This window comes from Symphodus melops (assembly GCF_947650265.1).
Source record: "Symphodus melops genome assembly, chromosome: 3".
Classification (NCBI taxonomy): Eukaryota; Metazoa; Chordata; class Actinopteri; order Labriformes; family Labridae; genus Symphodus; species Symphodus melops.
In genome coordinates this window covers 5,900,791-5,914,049 of record NC_136693.1, presented here as the reverse complement: position 1 = coordinate 5,914,049, position 13,259 = coordinate 5,900,791, and the positions used below count along the sequence as shown (strand labels likewise).

The 13,259-nt window shown below is 43.1% G+C and overlaps 1 protein-coding gene across 4 annotated transcripts in view; it reads left to right on the top strand.

Moving 5' to 3' along the window:
* The window catches only part of znf609b (zinc finger protein 609b), an 80,415-nt gene that overhangs the window by 20,485 nt on the left and 46,671 nt on the right, over positions 1-13,259 (top strand). For all 4 annotated transcript variants that reach the window (XM_079339542.1, XM_079339544.1, XM_079339543.1 and 1 more), the window contains exon 2: positions 5,002-5,891. In XM_079339542.1, the coding sequence (XP_079195668.1) occupies positions 5,130-5,891 (762 nt within the window). In that variant the 5' untranslated portion in view covers positions 5,002-5,129. The remainder of the gene's footprint in view (positions 1-5,001; positions 5,892-13,259) is intronic.

Here is a 13,259-nt window from a genome sequence, read left to right as displayed (position 1 = left end):
TTCTATTTTGGTGATCAGCTCAAGAACACAATCCTATTAGACGGAGGTTACTGCTGGGCTTTCTGCGTGGCTCGTGGCCCTTTTTTTAAAAGACCTGCAGAGAAAAGGATGCACAACTCCATAATTCTGCATGTTCACTTCACGATTGTTTCTTTCTCTGTTTATGTTAGTGTTGCTTTTTAATCTGCTGAATAAAATCACAATCTTTGCCCGCTTGTCTGCAGGAGGTTTTGTTGGGGGTTTTTTTCAGCTGAGAGAAGAACCGGTGGTTGAGTCTGAAGGGAGACTTTGTGCTTTGTAGGAAGAAAAAAAAAAAAACCAACAACCCTATCATGTCATCACAAAAATGTTCATCTTGATTGCAAAATGCTAATCCTCAGAAAGTCGACATGGTGTCATACTTATTTTGTCTGAACGGAGTCGGCAAACCCAAACACACTGAATCTACAAGGTTATATAAAGCGAACAGAACTCAAGTAAAGCGTGTCTTTGTTTTTGCCATTTGGTTTATTGTTTTAGTTATGTGTGCAGTGCCGGCCTAACCCCAGAGCTCCTGGATAACCCTTGCCTTGTGTAACCAGTCTGTGCTTGTTTGATACTTAGAGCCACAGCTATGCAGGGCATGTAGTTGTAAGAATTTAGAGGTGCGAAAACCTCCCCTTTGAGATATAACAAGCCACACTGTATACTGAATGTATCTGTCGAGTCACTTCAGAGAGGCACTCCTCTGCTCCTGCTACTGAGATTTAGAGAAGTGGGAGCCCAAATGAGACTATGATGATAATGAGTGCATACAGCAAGAACACCGATGAACACAGGCCTGCACACTGTGGCATTAAAACACTGGAAGGCGATGCTTCTCACATCCGTTGTCGTAAATGAAGGGTGTTCTCTTCCAGCTGTGTTTGAATTGTGCAATCGTGATAGTGTTTCTCCCACTGAAGAGGCTACGTTTTAATAATATCTGAAGATTATCATCTCACTAGAGTAATTATCCAGATAATATCATGCAGGGAGATTGTGCTAGCCCAGGTAATCACACTGTGAAATTTCCATGTTGACACATGCCTAATTTGAGGGCAGATCTCATTTATGCCTGAGCCGGTTTTTTTATCGGTGCAATTGAAACCTAATTACCTGTTCTGCTCTCTGACATCAAAGACTTAAAACAAGTTATCCATCACACGCTGCTATAACTGAAGTGTATTTGGTGAAACAATGTTTTCAGATTCTTTTGGTGGCGCAGTGTAAAGTTGACTTTAATGTTTGTAGAAGTGAAATAAACCTGTAGATTATCTTTCACCTTTTTTTTTTTTTTTCGCTTTGTGTAGCTAAACATCTTTGTCAAATAAATAGTCAGAAAGATGGCTGTGTAAACGTATTTCCACTCTGCATGGTGCTGCATGAATATGCTGGACATACTTCCATTGGCAACCGACCCGACGAACGTCTGCACTTTATGACTGGCTTTGGTCGTTCTGCAGTTGTTTTTTTAAACCTGAGTCGATGCAATGGGAGAAGTTACGTTGGATGTCCTGAGCTACCTTAAAACTTCAAAGTACTGGGAAAGGGATGCTCATCCCCACAGTTGGGGAATTTAGCAGCAGGTGATGTCCACAACTGTTTCCAATGGACGACCACAGAAAGACGGGTCCAATTACTACAGTGGAGATGGGTGTTACCATGCAGTGAGAATGAGGCATTGAGTCCTGTGTCAGGAAGAAAAGCAGTCTCCATTTTCAGTGGAGCTTCATGCTCTAACAGTGTTACAAGCAGCTACATAAAAGAAAGGACAAGTCACAGCTGAAGGAATGTGTTTTCATGATGACTGACGTAAGTTACCATTAAAGCGAAGATATTTTCTGTGATTTAAGTCTCCTGTCTCGCACGGACATAAAACAAGCAGCCACTGTGTCATTTGACAAGGTTTTGGTAATAAGAAAAGAAAAACAACATTTGTTCTTTTAGTTTTAACGAGTCGTGAACACTACGCCAGCTCTGATTTAGTTTTTGTTCCCTTGCAATTCGACCAGAAATGGCCTCCCCCCCTCGCTGCTCCTGCACTTCCATTCCTGCGTATGTGGCCCCCTGTGATAGATTGCTGAATGAAACTGGATCTGTGAAAAAAGGACAAGCACTCTGGGAGTTGCGCAGCCTGCGTGCCTTTCGCTCAACGGGGCACTCGCTGGGACATTTCCTCAGTGGGGCTTTTTCAAAAGGGCTTGCACTGCAAGTTCCATCGAAGGGCAGTACAGTAGGTCAACCGGCGATAGAGTTACAACCCTTTCTTTTGTGGAGGTGTTGGACAAATTAGACCTCACAACTGTTTACCTAGTCAAACAGGGACAGCTGCGTCTCTCCACCCTCCAAACCTGTCACTGACTGTTGTTCCTTTGGGGAGCCATCTGTGTGGAATAAGCAGGCTCGGTGATCAAATGATTGTTGAACAGCTTTACCGCCGTCACTGCTGGGGGTGATATGAATGGCCCCTTAAATGAATCAACAGGAGCTCTGTGCACAATGTGATCCAGCTGCCATTTTGGACTGTTGTCCTAATGAGCGCTGAGTAATGATACACGGTGCACACAGTGACTGCTCCTCTGTATTCTAAATCAGGCCTTATTGTGACGCAGCATTACAGTTCAAGTTGTAGGAGCATTCTTTCGATGTGTATACAGCACATGCACCCGACAGGTTTTTAATACAGGGACTGACTTCACTGCTGGCCTCTTGCCCGTTGACGTCAGCTCTGTGTGTTGTAAACAAACCAACTAGTCGACGGTTAACAAGGCTGACGTAAAGTCTCGTGCACGACAGAAACGGCCACATTTAGGAAAACACCCTCAGTCAGAGACTAAAGGAGAAGGGAAGCAACGTCGCCGCAGTTTGAGAGGGAGGGAGAGAACTGTGCATGATGAGAACATGCATTCAATAAGAGGGGAAGAGTCTTTTAGCCCGGAGTTTAAACTTGTTCGAGAATAAGGCCAACATAGATTTAAACGTTGTGAATGTGTTGATTTGCTTTTGGATTCTGGTCCATTCGTCATAAAGCTTTAAACCCTGTTTGCAGTTTAATTCAACAAATGCATCAAACAGGAAAGTTAGGATCAGCTGAAAACGTCCTGGCCTTAAAAGCAGGTTAGGTCATTTTCTTCAGATACACCTTGTAAGGTTTAGGTTGAACTTGTCTTTAGGTCCTGACAGTAATTAATAATTCATGTGCTCTGAAAAAGCATGAACATTTGTAAACGTGTAAAAACTAATGTCTGCACTCGGTACGCGTTTTATGAACCAGTCAGGTTCAGGCTATCCTTAGCTTGCACGAACCTACACTCAAAGCATGAGCTGAAATCAGCTTCTGGACCAATGGCGCTAATGCATGAAGGTGAGGGGCGGGGCTTTTGAGAGAGCACAGAGGGTGAGCGAAGAAGGAGCACAGAGAGAATGCCACCTTCTTGTTTTCAAACATTATCTTCCCTGCCTTTAGTTTGACTAAATCATTTCCCCTCACCCCTTCAGCCTCAATGTGTGGAGGCTAGCGTCCTCTTTGCAACAGAGGTGGGTTCAAATCCAGCCTCCCCCTCTCTCCTCTCTTCATTGCGTTTCTCTCTCAAGCTGTCCTTTGATAAAATGAATAAAGAAAAGCCTAAAAAATACCAAACACACAATGGTCACAATTATGAAGCTATGTTCACAATTTGAAAATGTGTGTGTGGCCCCGCTGTGTTTTCTGTAGTTTGTGAGTCAGGTCTCTGCAGCACAAAGACAATCATCTGAATTCACTTGTGTTTGAGGCCGTATTGATCTCATCACACTCGCCACCACCACGACAGAGCCTTTGTGCTCCTTCACACTGCACATCACAAGAGGACGACACATAAGTGTTAATTATTTACCAACATTCAGAGAGCTCTTTGGGGACTGGAAGCACAAGATTGTCTGATTTTCCACGACGTGTGCATGTTTTTTTCTTCCTCCTTTTAACTGTAGGTTTAGATTTGACCTGAACAACATCAGACACTGCTCGCTGTGCTGTTTAAAACAGGCAGTCATTTGCCGTTGCTTGAAGGCGAGAGCCAAAGAGAAGTAATGATACTGATGCAGCTGCCGAGGCGAACAGTGTTTATGTGGCATGTGTTATTCTCAAGGGAAGCTCGATGCGCTTTACATTTCAGCTCCTCATAATAATCTCAGAGCAGCCTTGAACTCCAAGCATTTCAATCATCTTTTCACCAACACAAAACAAACAGGCCGATGCTCATGTTTTTCTTTTGCTCTCTGCAACCGATCCTCAGAATAAGATTTGAAGTCATTTATAAAAAGAAGAAGGAAAAAAAGGAGTTTCGGCCTTATTAACCCAACGCTCATCTGAGAACATAACTCGGCTCTAAGATGTGAAATGAATGGAGTGACCCTGATTTTATTTTGAAGAGACTGTCCTGGATTTAATTTGCTCAAAGATATGAAACACGGTGACCTTTAAGCTGTACTGTGTAAGCAAATACAACCAAGTGGTGTTCTCCCGAGGCAAACACAGGTTCATTCATGTTTTAAAGCTGCCCTGTTAATGCAAGATTACCATTGTGTGCTCGAGTTGAAAAGGCACGGCTCTGTTAACCGTGTGGGGGAGTGTGAGGCCAGCTACTCCTTATTTATCTGCACTGACACTATCAGCAGTTGCCTCGTGAAAAGGGAGCCAGTCATTCAGAACAGTGGGGCCACCTTGGCTGTCAAAGCAGGATTTAAGCTACATTTCCCATGGTTACCATGGCTACTGTGGGAAGTGATTATGAAAGGAGGGTTTCGGAGCAGTGCTGTCACACCAGCGGGTATTACCATCGTGGTTTGCGCCGTGATCATCAGAGAATTACTGGCTCATGATCAAACGATTTTCTTGTTTGGTCTCCAGTGAAATGCTGTGTTCTGCCGTGGCAGAGCAGAAGTACTAGTATTTATGTGTTAAAACTATTAGACTAACGCAACCATTTCTTCTCTCCCTAGGACACTATGTGGTTCAATGGGACAGGAACAAGTACATCGTGAGGATTCTCTAACCCCTGCCCCTGAGTCCCAACCGTCGGAGAGGGTGTCGGACCTCACTGAGGCAATCCTGGGCCGTTGGCACTAAAATGTCCCTAAGTGGTGGCACTGCAGGCGGGAAAGGTGTGGACTCGAATGCGGTGGACACTTACGACAGCGGGGATGAGTGGGATATCGGTGTTGGAAATCTGATTATTGACCTTGACGCTGATTTAGAGAAGGACAAACTTGAGATGTCTGGCACTAAGGACGGCATGGCGGCACCTCCCAGTGCAGTGGCAGCGTTGCCTGACAACATTCGGTTTGTTAGTCCCGTGTCTGGCTCTCAAGGCAAGGAGAGCAAATCCAAATACAAGCGCAGTAAGAACTCTAAAGACAATAGTAGCAAAGCTTCAGCAGGAGATGGGGGCAAAAAAGAAAATACAGGACGGACTCAAGGGGAGCCAACGGGCACAGCAGCGGGTGCAGGAGCCGCTGGCAACAACGCCACCTCTGGAAAGAACATGGAAAAAGGAGGCAAAGCCTCCAGAGGTGTTTTGGGTGGGAAAAAAGAGAAAGAAGGGGCGACGGGGAAAAGTAAGAAGGACAAAACAGAAAGCGCCCCGATCGTGGCCATAGCTGCTGCGGAGAAGGATGTCGTGTCTCAAGCCCAAATCGCTTTGGGAAACAGTCGTAATGCGTCCTTTGAGAACACACAATCAACAGACTTGGCAGATGCCAATCAAATGGGGAATATTGCACTTGAACCTGTTGGGATAGTACCAGCATTGAACACAAAAACTGAACCAGAGGAGGTGGAGAATGGAAATACTGAATGCAAGATGACGCTGAAGAAGGTGAAAAACGAAAAAGTAAGTTTTTCTTTCTTCTTTCTTGACGCTGCGTGAATTTGCTTGGACGTCTTTGTCAAAAGGAAATCGTTTCCTCCACGTTTTGATGGACTCAAACAGTCGGTGGGTTGGTAGGTTTTAGAGACTACAAAGTCTCAATGTGGACAAATTCCCGTTTATTTCAATTTGCTGAATGCTGCTGTCACTACATTGGATCTAAAACATGTTTTCTTGGCATACAGTGTTTAATGTGCGCACTCATAAACCTTTGTTCCGTTTAAAAAGATCAACTATGCAAAGCTATCAACCTCTTTCTAAATCAAGTTGTTAAAATGCCTCAACAACTTCTCGGTTATCACTTTCTTCGCAAGAAAAAGTGCCACAATTATTCACTGTGGAGTTGCATGTCTCTAAAAGATGAATCTTTTGAATGAGATGTGGGTTTTGGTGGATGTAATTATCATTGTTTGAAGTCGTACAAAAGGAACAGGCACAGTGGGGTTCTTGAAGTGGTGCTTTGTTACAGCCTGTCGCTTACAGCAGGCTCACAGATTCACTCTGGTCCCCTGAAGCTGCCTGACTCGTGATGCATAAAAAGACCTACTGCTGCTTTCTCTTTTATTACCACACGGTGAATAAGAGCACCCTCTGCGAATACGATGCTGAGATCAGCTACAGGAAAAAGCCCACACGGTAGTGTTTCCGGACAGAACAGGGCAGATTAATTATAAAAGGATGGCCCATATGTTGCCTTCATATCTTTAAAAAAAGAAAGGCTATGGCCATGTTGGAAATCAAAACCAGTCGACATCAGATGCAAACAATCAAGAAGTGCTGTGTACCATATATGAGCCAGTAAACCAAGTATAACAGACATGAATATAATGGAGGTTGTCAGCCATAAACGTCACGATACGCCTGTGAAGTAAATGTCACACTGTGTTCCTTTTTTTTTTTATTCACACAATTTCAACGCTGACATTATCTCACAAGAACAATATAAAGATTTGTGTAGCTGTTCACCCACACTTATCTTGTTCTCACATAGAGTTGATCTATCACTGCGTCTATTGTACGCCTCGTAGCAGCCTTTTCATGCTCTGGCAGAATAAAAGACAGCAGAGCAAGGGAGGTGCTGAGGACTGTTTTTGTCTGTCATCGTGTTCCATTCTTAATCCCACAAGCCCCAGCGATGCCTGCTGGAGCAGCGTGTGGGGGAGGGAGCTGGTGCAAAGCACGCCTTCGTCGTTTTTCCTGCTGCTCCGAAAGTGGCGTGGGGGATGGGCTGCGAGGAAGCCTGTTTGATTCCTCAAATCCAGGACAACCAGTCGTGAACACGAGCCTTCACAATCTCCCTGCAGCTGATTGCTATGAATGGCAATTTCAGGGAAATCTTTGTCATCATGAGGTATTTACAACGAAACGGTTTTTGAAAGAGAAGCACATGAATGTGTTTGAACACCTCTGAATAAAGCAGAGAGGTCACTGCCGCTTTGAAAAGACTGCCGGGCCAAAAATATCCTTGAAAGCATACTTGCAAAAAAGGATGGGTTTATATGGACTCAACATTTGTTAAAAGAGCAGTTTGAAGATTAAACACTCAAGATATTGGAAATACTGAAAATACATTTAAATAAAGAGCATTTTCCTTTGACATAACGCTGCTCTAGTTTTACTCATTCAAAGTTGAAGGACAACAATGTTAAAAGGGCTTAAAGAAAATGTCCAGATTATAATAGTCGGCTAAAGAATATCATTTGTAATGAATAAACATGGTCTTAATCAGTAAGAACTAAATATTATGTTAAAATAAGAAAAACATGTATTTGATCAAAAGCTTTCAAATGGGTACATAAACGTGAAAAAATGATCGATGGTATATATACAACAAAGTTACACATAAAACAACAGGGCAAAAACCAGGTGCATACACCCAAAACATTTGACAAGATAATAATAACAACACACTGTTTGTCTTTATATTTGGTTTTTGAGCCAATAGGGGACATGTCCAGATATTCATTTGACCATGTTTGAAATAATTCTGTTGATGGGTTTGTATGTAAAAGACCCGATATCAGGCGACCTTCCGTCTTTGACCACAACTCAGAAATTCAAATCCATCAAGTGACAAAAGAAAAGAAAAAAACATGTCTTCATCTTTATTCAACACATAGTGCACAGCCAGTAGATTACATTAACAAAGCCTGCTGTACAGCAGCTACGGTAGCTGTCACAGGGACAATTTACTCAAGAGCATATAGCAAACAGAGAACAGTGTGTTCTACATGCACCATGTCTGATGTGATCAGGAAAATTGATTCATGGAAATAAGATGAAAATAACATTTCAAGAGATGTGGCTTTATCCTTGAATATGATAGAATTACTGACAAGAGTGACAACAGGCAGTCTCTTCATATCATGAGCTAGCCATGTTAGCACACATTGTTCTGATGGTGCCACAGTGGAGAAGATTAGCATGCTAATTAATTTAATGCGTCCTGGAGATATTAGGCTACCAATAGGGTACGTGGAAGGAGAGCCGACCGGGGTTGTTGACCCAGTGTACATCCACCATCACGCAGCTCTGAGTGAAAAAAGATGCACCATGAAAGAACAGCAGAGTGGGCGCTGATTCGCAGCTTGTCGACAGATTGGCTGTTACTACAGACTTGTGTGCTGCTCTCACCACTGATTCACCGATCGTCACTTCACTCAGAATTTGGATTCGTAGGCTGCTCCCCTACAGACACACGGTATGGAAGAGCGGCACAATGTAGAAAACAGAGCCGACCACCCCGCAGAACAGCGACGGATGAAATCAAAGTCAGGTAGCAGGAATACCGTGTTTCAAAAGTCCCTTTGGATTCAAACTGTGTTCAGTCGAGCCCACAATGGACAAACGGAATCGAACCACTTTCATACCATCTTCATCTGTCTGTAACATCCCGTCCTGAACCCCTGAATGTTCATGCCTTGAATAAGCCCTCCATATGACTCTTACTCATCACAGATGTGGAAGTAGAATCTCATTTCCTCATTGCACACTATCTACAGTATCCGGCATTATGTCCACAGGCTAGATTTCTTTTGGCAGCCTGCACAAACTGTGAAATAGATACTGAGGCTGATGGGGGGGGGGGGGGGAAATGGTGAAAAACGATAAGTGGCTTGACTCAATAGTTCCTATCAGTGCCCTGTGGGAGGATTTGGGAATCCTTCTTATGGGACTCAGAGTTTGGAAATGTATCTGTTAGTTCCTTTTGGCAGGTAAAATATCAACTCCGATAAAGAGAAACACTTTGGGCCACTGCAGAGATAGAACTGTCTTAAAAGACACTGAAGGACAGTTTCGCAGCTCTCGTCATTGGCACAGATACAAACTTTGAGATGGCATTGATAACACGACATGAAAGCAATAGTTGTGTTCAGGGGAGATGTGTACATTAAGAATCGTAGCATTAAATAATCCAACGATGCGGTCTGATCTCAGGTGTCGCAGAGTAGATTTTAAACATGTGCAGGCCTGGATACAGCCTGCCTCTTGATTTGAAAGGATGAGCCGTTCCATGTCCAGTTCAATTTAAGCATTAATCAGTATGCACCTCGGTAGCAATCTCGTTCTCAGAGGTATAAGTGTAATAGCGTGGCTACATTGTCCTTGTCCTGAGTTAAAGCCCCCTAAAGCATTAGCTCTCAGATGCTGAATAAATCATCTCGACTTCCTCCGTACAAGTGCTAACCACCTCAGAGTGTGTCTCGCTCTCCCACCTCTCATTATACAAATCTAGAGGAGTAAGGCATTCGTCAGCTGCCTCTATGTGCCACTGGCCTTGATAAATGGAGCGGCTCTCATGGAAAATTACATTGGCAATGTAACTATGAAAAGAAGCGGGGTGAAAAGGAAAGGCTGCACTTGAATGAAAGAGCTGAGGTTCCGCTCTGCATCGCCGCTGATGTCCAGCTCGGGGTGTGCAGGGATCTGAGCAGAGCTTCACTCGTTTTCTCTCCGTCTCTGCCTGACTCACTGTTTCTATTGTGCTGCAGCTCATTGCTGTTAAGTAGTGCCGGGGCGTTTTTAAAGGCGAAGGAACAGAAGAGAGACTGTGACTTCTTTTAAGGAGTGAAGTAAATTACATGAAGGAGCTCAATACAAAGTGAGTTGTTAGCTCACCTGTCCTTGTTGTAGTGGGGAAAGCTCTGAACAGATGAGAACAGCTTTTGTTTTATTTGCAGAATCCACAACATGAAAAAAAAAAGAAGCACTCTTTTCTCACAAGGACGCTTAAATGAGTTCAGATGTTGCTGTATGAAAATGTAAGACATCTACATTTGATGGAAACATGCGTCTTGAGCTTTTGGTCTAATTCCCCAATTGTATATGCTATACTCACAAAAGGGTGTTTTGAATAAGGCCGTTAGATAACCTCGGCCAGCCATCAGGTTGAAAAGGCTGCGACATAATCCATTGTGCACCCGATCAGACTCCTTCCTGTAACAGTGTTTGTTTATGCCAATGGAAAGCTGAAATTGTTAGACTGCAGCCCAAATCAGTCTTCAGCATATTCAGAGAGAGAAGTGAAATGGAGATGGTAACGTAAGACATGTATGCCTCACACCATGATTAGGGCTCAGCTCAAACTATACCAGAAGACTCGTCAGAAGTGCTTTGCTCGAGAAACTTTACATAGATGTCATCGAATTGGCGAACAAGATGGCAAGTGTATGCAAAGTCACATAACATCATAGTAATAATACAATGTGTTTGTTCAGTGAAATGATCGATGAAAACCTCGGGAAATCAGTCATGATGAAATCCGAGTTGAAATAAAAATTCAATGGGAAGCTGTTTGTTGGATGATCTCCCAGCTCTTGTTCTTTGCTGTTTGAGATGTCAGTGTTGTTTGAAGCTTTCACCCTCAGGGAGTCCCCTCACTGCTACTGGAAGAAAACATTTGACACTAATTGTTTTCCACGGCTGCCGTTAGCGGCTGCCTTCAAACAGAAATGAGCTGATTTGAGCTCATAGACGAAACAAAATAATACTTAAAGATTAAAAAACACAAGAAAATGAATAATGGACCATTGTTCCCTCTCTTTGACAGCTATGAGAAATGATAAACAAATTGTAGTGGTAGTAATATTAATGTTGGTTGGCTCTTACAGACGTTAATAAAATGTTCATGTCCTGAGATAGTCCTTTTTTTTTTCCATCAGACTGCACGCATACCATGCATACCGCTCCATTTCAAGCTTTATTGTGTCCTATCCTTCACTGACATGCAACCACAAGTCACAACAGAAAGGGAATCTGATCGGTGTTTATCAAAACGGCTTGTGTTTCACAAGATTATCAAATAATGAACAAGAGAACAAATGCTGCCATTTTTTTTATTGCCATAATTAAGTAGCTGCAGCACACAGTGATTAAATGCTAATGGAACGTTGACAGTGCCAAAGCACTCCTTCAAAAGTGTAAAAGACTCAAAGTGTTGTCTTACATAAAAAGCCTTAATGCTACGGTACATTTCAGCCAGTCAAACATGGTGACTGACGATTGTGTAGATGCGTTAAATGAACAGCGTCTCGTGGATGCATGTTTGATTCAAAAGACGCCCTGCACACCCTGGCTCAAAATGACCACAACTTCCAAGATTAGTGGGCTTTCCCTTGACATTCGGCAATAACCATAAATGCTGCAAAATGTCTGTATTTTTGGCATCCAGCTCTGATGCTCTTGCAGTCGTTTGTGTGGTCAAGATTCCAGTCAGTCACGCGGGTAATGACAGAGTTATTTTCAGGGTAGTTGACATCAGTGTACCCTGAAGAGCAGGTTCAAGAGATGCACACAGACGCATTATTCAGCACTTACTTTGTATCTCAGTTCTCGTCGATAACCTAACACATCAGTGATAGAGGCCCCATAGGCTTCCACAATGAAAATCCCTAACACTGGAACCAGATTGTACCAGTCGTAACCACTGCCTGAAGTCACCCTGACTTCACATTATCTGGGCTTTATCTCTGTGTATCCTTAAAGACTGTGAGATTTGTTTTTGATGTGAAGTGTAAAGCCAGGTTACACTAAGTACAAGTCCATTATGGAAGAAATAGCCCTGAATGAGCTGTGTTTGTAATGAGTACAAACTGTTCTCAATAGCAAATCACATGTTGTGAATGGGGCCAGGAACCACGTAGTACACAATTGTAGCTTATTATTATCTACGACAAAAACAGTCTTGTATAACAAATGCTTTACAGGAAGTCTTAATCAACAAAGAGTGTTGTTAAAACGTACCTTACAATTTTCCCGAAGCTAATCAAGGTGCAAATAATCCTCCAGGCTGCATGCTGGGAGTGTGAAAGCCATATTGTTGCTTTTTTATTAGAACAGCTCGGTTATTATAATGAGCAAAACCCCTCTTTGACTCTCTCTTTCAAGTCTTTTTTCTTTCACAGTCATGACAGGGGAAACCAGCTCTTTTGTATTTTGTTGCACAAAAGATTGAATTTCTTCAATCTGTATGATTTCATGAACGTGTGTTGTTTGATGTTTTCGTTTGATCCATGCCCACATTATGGTTTTAAAGTCGTAGTCGCCGTTGTCCCAACCTTTAACAACACAAACACTCAAAGAAGACATCCCTATTTAGTGCATTTCTTTCTGAGAATCTTTTACCTTCTGTTTTGAACAAAAGTGTTGTAGTACAACACATTAAGAATTGACGTGATGGATTCTACTGTGACACACAACATGTTAGGCTACTTCTTTATTTATTTATTTTTGCCAAAAAGCAATCACAGATCTGTCAAACAAAGCCCCCGTCCCGCTTTGTCTCTGCCTCCCTGTCCTTCTTCCTCTCTTAAGCTTTCCACGAGGTGTGCTGCCGAGTCTGGATCAGCTCCCTGTGAGGGGCGGCATGTGTGGGGGGAAGGGAGCGAAGGCTTGTACAACTAATTCAGCTCATAAAAGACTTATGCAGCAAGAGCAGCTGTCTTCCATTGTCAGGCTGCAAATTTCCAGTGTGCCTCGTTTCGCCTCTCAATGCGTGAGTATTACGAGAGGCAGGGAGGGGAGAACAGAGAGGAAATCAGAGGGGGGAAAAAAACAAGCGAGAGAGGGAGAGAGACAAATATCAAGTCTTGCATTGCTCGAACTCGATGTAGGCTTAGTTCTGTTTCTTTCCATTTAAAACCACAATGGGTGTGTGGTTGGACCATAGTCTAATAATAAATCCTCAGCCTATTCAGACCTAATGTGCAAAATGTAGATAGATAAAAAAAAAGAGCTGTGCTGTGGTGAGAGGGGAGAGAGAGGGCATATGAGGGGTATGAGGGGTAGGGGTGGGGGGGCGGGTGGGTAAAGAAGTGCCTGAGATTAGCCGAG